Source organism: Nomascus leucogenys, chromosome 22a, assembly GCF_006542625.1.
Source record: "Nomascus leucogenys isolate Asia chromosome 22a, Asia_NLE_v1, whole genome shotgun sequence".
NCBI classification, from domain to species: domain Eukaryota; kingdom Metazoa; phylum Chordata; class Mammalia; order Primates; family Hylobatidae; genus Nomascus; species Nomascus leucogenys.
The window spans coordinates 30,837,971-30,847,297 of NC_044402.1; the positions used below are offsets into that span (position 1 = coordinate 30,837,971).

Sequence of the window (9,327 nt, forward strand, 5' to 3'; positions counted from 1 at the left end):
CTGTTATTAAGAAAGATGCTGCTGGGGCAAGAATATCGCTTGAGCCCAGGAATTTAGACCAGCCTGGGCAACATGGCAAGATCCCATCTCTATGAAAAAAAAAAAAAAAAAAGAAAGATGTTGATTTTAATTTACTCAGGAAGCACTTACTGACCACTGCTGCTAGTAATGAACTAGATACTAAATGATTTTCCAAGTGGAAAAATATAAAGGAGGTGAGTGTTTGTGTGTAATGTTTTAAAGATTAATTTTAGAAGATTACCCGCCCTATCCAGGTTATCATAAATGCCTATAAGAGAATGTTCTATGTCTTATATTCTAAAGCAGGGGGCAGGGGGGACACCTGGTAAAATAATAAATTGGCTTTCCGTTTTAGAAATTTATTTAAAATAGGCTTAAATATTTTTGAGATTCACATTCCACTGTAAGAATCAGGGTCACCAGATAAGCTTAGTCCCCATCTATTTTTTTTTTTAAATGCTCATTTACTTCATCTCTTCCTCCAGCTCCTTCCCTCATTCTCTCTCTCCTTCAGTCCAACTTCTTGAAAGAGTTGTCTATACTCACCATCCCCATTTCCTCACCTTCCATCACTCCTCAAATCAATGCAATATGGCTTCAGTCACTATGAAACTGCTCCTGCCAAGGTCAACAATAATCTACATGTCAGTAGGTGAAAAAGATAACTTGCAGTCTTTATCTTGCTTGACCTCTCAGCAGTACTTGACACAGCTGATGACTCCCTCCTCCTAGAGGAGGGAGTTCTCTTGACTTCCGTGGCACCACACTATCCACTATCTTGATTTTCCATCTATCACATTGGTGCCAAAGTAACTTTGGTTTTGCCATTAAAAGTAATAGCAAAAACTGCAATTACTTTTGCACCAACCTAATATGAATACCTATTTGGCCATTCTTTCATTGGTTCCCTTAGATACTGCTATTTGTGGAGCTAGGCTTAATGTCCTTTAACCTCAGTTCTTACTCTACACACATTCCTTGAGAGCCTTCATCTATTTCTGTGTCTTCAAATACCATTTTTATGCTGATGACTTATAAATCTATGTCTCCCAGATCTTACATCTAGACTCCAGAGCTATATCTAACTTCCAACTGGACATCTCCATTTGGAATCTATGTCTCAAGAACCCCAAACTCAGTATGTCTGAAACCTAACTCACCACTTTCTCCTCACCCCCAGAAATGTTCTTCCTCCTCCTCCTTTAGGTTTTTCTGTTTTAGTAAATTTGACCACCATCCACCCTATAGCCCATCCCAGAAACCTAAGAATCATTCTTGATGCTTCCCTCTCCATAACTACTCAACCTCAAAGTGGATTCTAGCAGCTAAATATTTCTCCACTCTTCCCACCTCTCTCCATCTCAACTAATACCATCAACATCTAAACCACTATTATCTCTTGCCTGGATTACTTCAATAACTATTCTCTCTAAATCACTCTTGCTTCTTTTAATTCTGCTCTCCACACTGCAAGCAGAGTGAGCTTTCAAAAATGCCAATCTGTCACATGCACCTATGTAAAATCCTTCAATGGCTTCCTACTGCACTTAGAATAAAGTTCTTACAGGCCTTCCCTGATCTAGTTCATGCCTACCATCCTCACCCTGAGCTTTCAGTGAGCCTTCCTTACTGAACTTAATTCTTTGAATTCTAACTTCTGGTTAATTTCTACTCTTTTTCTTTTTTTAACTGAGATGGAGTCCCACTCTGTCACCCAGGCTGGAGTGCAGTGGCGCAATCTTGGCTCACTGCAAGCTCCGCCTCCCGGGTTCACACCATTCTCCTGCCTCAGCCTCCCGAGTAGTTGGGACTACAGGCGCCCACCACCACGCCTGGCTAAATTTTTGTATTTTTAGTAGAGATGGGGTTTCACCGTGTTAGCCAGGATGGTCTTGATCTTCTGACCTCGTGATCCGCCCGCCTAGGCCTCCCAAAGTGCTGGGATTACAGGCGTGAGCCACTGTGCCCAGTCACTTGGCTAGTTTTTTAAATTTTTTGTGGGGGGGGTCTCACTTTGTTACCCAGGCTGGCCTTGAACTCCCAGCCTCTAATGATCCCAAAGAACTGGGATTACAGGTGTGAGCACCCAGTCCTCCTACTTATTCTTTAGAGTTCACTTAAATATCACTTTACAGGCCCGGCGTGGTGGCTTACGCCTGTAATCCCAGCACTTTGGGAGGCCAAAGCAGGTGGATCACGAGGTCAGGAGTTCAAGACCAGCCTGGCCAAGATGGTGAAACCCCTTCTCTACTAAAAATACAAAAAAAAAGTCCGGGCGCACTGGCTCACACCTGTAACCCCAGCACTCTGGGAGGCTGAGACAGGCAGATCATCTGGGGTCAGGAGTTCGAGACCAGCCTAGCCAACATGGTGAAACCCCGTCTCTACTAAAAATACAAAAATTAGCCAAGCGTGGTGGCAGGCGCCTGTAATCCCAGCTACTTCTGGGAGTAGCTGAGGCAGGCTGAGGCAGGAGAATTGCTTGAACCCGGGAGGCAGAGGTTGCAGTGAGCCGAGATCGCGCCACTGCACCCCAGCCTGGGCAACAAGAGTGAGATTTCGTCTCAAAAAAAAAAAAAAAAAAGGATAAAAATACAAAAAAACTAGCCGGGCGTGGTGGCAGGCACCTGTAATCCCAGTTACTAGGGAGGCTGAGGCACAGAATTGCTGGAACCCGGAAGGCGGAGGTTGCAGTGAGCCAAGATTGCGCCACTGCACTCCAGGCTAGGCGACAGAGCGAGACTCCATCTCAAAAAAATAAAAATAAAAACAAATAAAATAAAATAAAAAATAAAAAATACCACTTTACAAAGGGAATCCTATTTAATTAGGTTAGAGCTCCCAGCTATATTCAATTATTTAAAACATATTTGTTCTCCACCTCCTATGTGCTAGATCCTATGCAAGGTACTGTGAATACAGTGGTAACTTAAAAAAAAACAACAACAAACAAAAAAACTTGCCTTTGCCAGTTCCTTGGGGAATAATCTAGTGATATTTTATAATCCCATAGCACTGTGCAAGTCTCCTCTTAATTACTTACTAAATGTCTTCTCCCTTCCCCCACAACTGAAACAAGAAGTCAATGAGGGCAGGTCCCATGTCTATCTTGTTAACCATTTCATCTCCAGTATTAAGCACAGTACTCATAGTACCTGGCACAGAGTTGCTAGTCAGTAAGTACCTAAACATTAAATAAATGATACCTCTAAAAATGAATCAAAGCCAACAGCTTTAACTAAATAAATAAATCAGTCCTTTAAACACATAGAAAAATTAATTATTCAAAAAGACACATTCCAACTGGGTGCAGTGGCTCATGCTTATAATCCCAGCAATTTGGGAGGCCGAAGCAGGTGGATCACTTGAGGTCAGGACTTCGAGACCAGCCTGACCAACATGGTGAAACCCCGTCTCTACTAAAAATACAAAAATTAGCCAGGCACGGTAGCATGCACCTGTAATCCCATATACTTGGGAGGCTAAGGCAGAACCGTTTGAACCCAGGAAGCGGAGGTTGCAGTGAGCCGAGATTTCACCACTGCACTCCAGCCTGGGTGACAGAAAAAACAAACAGACAAACAAAAAAACACATTCCATTAAATCATCAACGCTTTACCCGAAAAACTAGAAAATACCTGGAAAAATATCAAGTATTTATCTTGTCCTTCCTATACCAACTGTTTTTCCAATCAAATATCTGAGGCAAAAGTTTTTCTTTACAGAACTCCATATAGTAACTGTGGAAGAAATGGCAGAAAAAAAAAAAAATCACCAAGCTGCAACCTCTGTCTAATGAAATAATTTACTTAGGCAAGGTCTTTCTTCAATTGATGAACCAGTAGACTGAAACATTAGATCCAAGACTGATAGAAAGCTTTACAGTAGAGGGACCAATGGCATTACTAACAGTGGGACAACCAGGCATCGGGTGTCCCATGATGGAATGCAACACTTGCCAAAAGAAAGCTGAACTTACATGAAGGTTCCAGAGTTCACTTCTAATTAAAAAAAAAAACGTGGAAGACAGAGGAACAAGTCAAATGTGACACCATGAAAAAGCAGACAATACAGAATGTCAGCCATTCTACAGGACAACTGACACAGATTTTTCATCAAGTTCAAAGGCATGAGGTAGAAAAAGAAAATAGGAGGGACTGACCTAGGTCAGGGGTTCTCAACGGAGGGCAATTTTGTCTCCAGGGGATATTTGGCAATGTGTGGAAACATTTTTGGTTGTCGGACTGGGGGCTGCCACTGGCATCTAATGGGTAGAGGTCAGGGACGCTGTTAAACATCCTACAATGCATAGGACAAGCCACTCCACAACAAAGAATCATCCTGCCCAAAATGTCCGTAGTGCCAAAGCTGAGAAACCCTGACCTATACTGAGTCTTTTCAGTATTCTGTTTGGACTCTGACTTGAACACACCAACAAAACATTGTTTGGGAACAGACTGTGAGGACGGAAAACAACAACGCTGTTGAGTCAATTTGGGGTGTTTTAACATGGATAGTATCAAAGAATTATTTTTAGTTCCAATAGTATGATGAAACAATAAAGGAAATCTGAACGGATCAGGTATTAGATGATACCAAGAAACTGTTAACTTTGTTAGGTGTTAACAATGTGTTTATCTAAGAAAGGGTCTTGGCCGGGCACGGTGGCTCATGCCTGTAATCCAGCACTTTGGGAGGCCAAGGCAGCTGGATCACGAGGTCAGGAGTTCAAGACCAGCCTGACCAACATGGTGAAACCCCGTCCCTACCAAAAATACAAAAATTAGCCAGGCGTGGTGGCATGCACTTGTAATCCCAGCTACTTGGGAGGCTGAGGCAGGAGAATTGCTTGAACCTGGGAGGCGGAGGTTGCAGTCAGCCAAGCGTGCCACTGCACTCCAGCCTGGGCAACAGAGTGAGACTCCGTCTCAAAAAAAAAAAAAAAAGCTCTTTTTTTGTTTTGTTTTGTTTTGTTTTATAGAGGTACTTGACTAAGAATGTAGGGATGAAATGGCATAAGAGCTAAGATTTGCTTTAAAATATTTCAGCAGAGGCCAGGTGTGGTGGTTCATGCCCGTAATCCCAGCACTTTGAGAGGTCAAGGCAGTGTACTGTTTTGAGCTCAGGAGTTCAAGACCAGCCTGGGCAACATAGCAAAACCCCATCTCTAACAACAACAACAAAAAAATAGCTAGGCATGGTGGCATGCACCTGTAGTCCCAGCTACTTGGGATGGCTTGAGCCTGGGAGGCAGAGGTTGCAGTGAACTGAGACTATGCCACTACACTCTACCCTGGGTGACTGACAGAGCAAGACCCTATCTCAATATATATATATGCAACAATAATTAAAAAGGCCTAGGTGAAGTAAACATGGCAAAATCTTGATAGCTGTTGAATCTGAATGATGAGTATATATGGGGAATCATACTTTTTTCTCTATTTTGTGTATTTTAAAAATATTTCACGATAAGAAATTTTGAATGACACATTCCAAAAACAAAATATGAATCAAAGAATAATAAATATGTAGAACGATTGCCAGAGACTGGCACTGGCATGAAGAAATATTTATCATCTAATAAACCAACATATCCTAAGTCTAAAACATGACAACTCTCGTATTTTATTCAACAAATCTGTGGAGAGCCTACAATTTGCAAGGCACTGTCCTAGGTGCTACAGTAATAAGAAGACAAGCAAGATAATTCCTGTCTGCAAGGGACTTACAATCTGAAGAACAGAACCAAACCAGATGGGTGAGCACAAGCAGGGCTTCACGGAAATCTTGATATTTGAGATACGCCTTGAAAGCAATACAACTCTAAGGGGAAACAGAGGGCTGAGGAGGTTAGGATGAATTCTAGAAAGAAAAAAGAAAGCCACAGGCTTCAAGGCTCTTCTTGATCTGGTCTGTGTGCACCACAAGTCTCATTTTCCACCACTCTTTCTGCCTCTCAACAAAGAATTGCAGGCACTGAATATTCAAGACACTGAGTTCATTACAGACAAGGGTACAAAGGCAGAAAAGTAAAAGCACTGTTCATGGTAACCATACATATTAAGGCCTGATCTGACACACACACTCCTCCCAAAAAAAGCCAAAAATACAATTAATTTGTCTCTCTGTAAGGTCAGAAAAACAGTCTAGCAGAGTGAGAATATAAACGTCCTATTTTGGCTCAGACTAACTCTGAGAATGTTTGACAACAAAAGCAGTAAAGACTTCAGAGTGGGGTGGGAAAGAGGACAGAAAGTCTGTCTCTATAATAGAGCAATCTGGGGAAAATAAACTGGTGAGATGGTACAAATTTGATGTAAGCCAACAGAATCATTATTCTACTACTTTATTTCAGCATCCCAAGTGTTTTCTCCAGAAGATGTGCCAAGCATCATTTCTTAAAACAACTTGCTTCTGTTCTTAATTTCTAATGCCAAACCATCGTAAAATTATAATACTGCATCCCTATCTTTTGGAAATCTTTTATAGGTAAATCTGAGCGTTTATATTACAAGATTCTCTTTTTTCCTTAGTGAATTTAAGGTAAATTCATAATCGCTGAAAAAGTGTCTACTTTAGGAAATCATAACAACTGATTTATTCTGCTTTAGTTTGACCTTCCCTCTCTCAAGGGGGAACTCGTTTATTACTGTTACCCTGTCAATTTGTCTTTTCTGTGGGATAAGAATGGCTGACTCTCTCACGAAAAGATATCACCAAACTTTTTTTACGTTGGCCAAATTCCAAGGCTGTTTCTTTGGAGTGAATGGTAATGACAATGAAATGCAAAAATTGCTCATTATCTTAAAACAATCTTTAAATAATATGAGAAAAGAATGTCTGGGTCAATTCCTAAAATGGACCAACCGATCCCCAAAAGGGTCTAGGGACTCACCTATGTATTGTATATGTACCTATAAGCATAATTAGGATGCTCCTGGTAAGACAAGATTTCCATCCTTTTTCTGAAACCTCTTAATTCAGGAAACTGACAGCTATCCCTGGCCCCTAAGTAATATTTTTAAAAGAAGCTAACTGATCCTAAAGTTTACAAACATTCAAGTGTCAGCCCTTGGAGAGGCCTCTTTTTCATGCTTTCTCTCAAATGGAAATTTTAGCTTAAAATACAATTTTAAAACAAGACCTTCTGCAACAAAATCTATCTGCAACAGCAACAAAATCTAAGAGGATGGTCAAAGAAACCAAGGAATGTATGACAGGTTAACTTTTGAGCCACCCCACCACTGTATGTAATCCATACACATCTACGAACACTGTTTTTTTAGTAATTCACCTCTAGCTAATTAAAAAGCTGAGCTGTCAGCCCTCTGACTCTTATGGAATCCTTTGGAGTGTTAGCTAGTCATTGTGTGTTGGAATTAGACTACTAAGCACTGGTTAAAGCCCTGAGGCCTGCTCATTCAGGGCCATCTAGGTGAAAGATGAGGCTCAGGCAGATGCCTTCTTACCTGTGGAGTCATCGTAGAGGGATCTGGCTCAGGGGCGGCTTGCTGCTGTTCAGCACTCTTGTTTTTGGCCCCACTCTCCAAAGGCTCTTGCTGGACAGTTGTCTTATTTCCAGGGGGGGCGGACGGTGGTGGTGGAGCTAGTAGTTGGGATTTAGAATGGCCCTGGGAGGGGCGGGAAGGAGATGCCTGAGAAGAGGGCAAGTAGGACTGGGAATGGCTCAAATAGGATTGCGAGGAAGAGGAGGAGGATGAGTAAGAAGGGGTGGGCGCCAGGTAGGATTGTGAAGGTGGGGACTGCGAAGGGGACGGCTGAGCAGGAGGCAGGTAGGGCTGAGATGAGGTCGGGGGGTAGTAAGAGGGTGGCGGCTGAGGTGGGGGCATGTAAGACTGAGATGGGGGCATATAGGACCCGGGCGGCACAGGGGGAGATTCAGGGGGGGATTCCAGCTCCATTGGAACCAAACCAGAAGGCCCGTCTCGTTGGTGGTGGAGCATCTGGTGTTTGTACTGCTGCTGCTTCTGATAGCTGAGGGCCGGCCCGGGTGGCGGGGGCATCGGTGGCGGTGGCGGCTGCCAGTCTCCATAGCCGCCCCCCGGCATCACTGGCGGGGGCGGCAGGGGGGGCGGAGGAAGGTGGTGGGGCTGAAGCACGCACTGCATTTGCTTCTGGTGCATCTGCTGCAGCTGCTGGAGCTGCGCCAAGTGCTGTTCGCGGAAGCTCATGAAGCCTGAGGAGGAGGGGGCCGCGGGAGTCGTCGAGCTCGAGTACCCGGGCCCCGGCGAGGCCTCAGGAAGCGCCACTGGCGGCGGCGGTGGGACCGGCGGCGGCGGATAGTGGCTGCTCCCGCCATACCGGCCCCAATTCGGGTACATATCGAAAAAGAAGGCGCAGGGCTCGTCCTGGCGCCGTTGCTCGTCGCAACCGACCTCCAGGAGCCGCGGCGGCGAGGGCGACAGCCGGAACTCGCGGCGCCTACAGGCCCCGGAGCGTGTAAACGGAGCGCGCCCGTGCGCCGGCGCTCCCGAGCTGGGCCCGCGACCGGGAAGGCGGGGACGCGACTTGGGCGACTACGTCTGCGCAGTAACCACCGAGAGGAGAACAAAGGCAAGATAGAGCGGCCCTTTAATTGGAGACTCGTGGTTGCCATCTTCCTTTGGGTTCAGATAATGTTGGCGCGAGTAGAATGTTCTCATAGAACTGAAAAACCATAGAGTCTCACAGCCGAAAGAGGTGGTAGAGATCCTATCGCTCCACGGGTTCATTTTTGAATGAAAAAAAAAAAAAGATTCCATTCACAATAGCAACAATCGCAACAACAACAAAAAAACATAAAGCAACTAGGAAAAACTCTAACAAGAAAGATGTGGAACTTATATGTAGAAAACTACAGAGTCATAAAGAAGCATATCCAAGTAGGATGAAATTAGACTTCAAATAATGGAGAGGCTTACCATGATCCTGGGTGAAAGGAGGAAAAATTGTAAAGATGTCAGTTTCTCCCAAATTAAATGAATAGACCTAACTCAATTCTACCCAAAAATTCAACTGGGAACAAAGTTGTGAAGAATGGAAAGGTGTTTTCAAGGCAAGGTGTAAGATTACACCAATTCCTGCAGACATATAGTGAGTAACATCTGCAGGAATTGTAAACGGGGAGAAATAGAATTTTTTAGACTGTCTCGACACATATAAATCTGTGTTGCAGAATCTCAGAGCAAAAGCAAAGAGAGCAAAAACCAGATACAAAGACAGTCTAAAGACAACCTAGTAGACAATCTTCCAAAAACTCTCAACGTAATACCAGACATAAACTCTTTCTTTAGCTTGAGTGAATCA

The 9,327-nt window shown here is 43.7% G+C and overlaps 1 protein-coding gene across 2 annotated transcripts in view; it reads right to left on the reverse strand.

Moving 5' to 3' along the window:
* Nucleotides 1–8,535, reverse strand: part of YLPM1 (YLP motif containing 1) — a 74,652-nt gene extending 66,117 nt beyond the window's left edge. For both annotated transcript variants that reach the window (XM_030802317.1, XM_030802318.1), the window contains exon 1: nt 7,491–8,535. In XM_030802317.1, the coding sequence (XP_030658177.1) occupies nt 7,491–8,363 (873 nt within the window). In that variant the 5' untranslated portion in view covers nt 8,364–8,535. The remainder of the gene's footprint in view (nt 1–7,490) is intronic.
* Nucleotides 8,536–9,327: the final 792 nt, after the last annotated feature.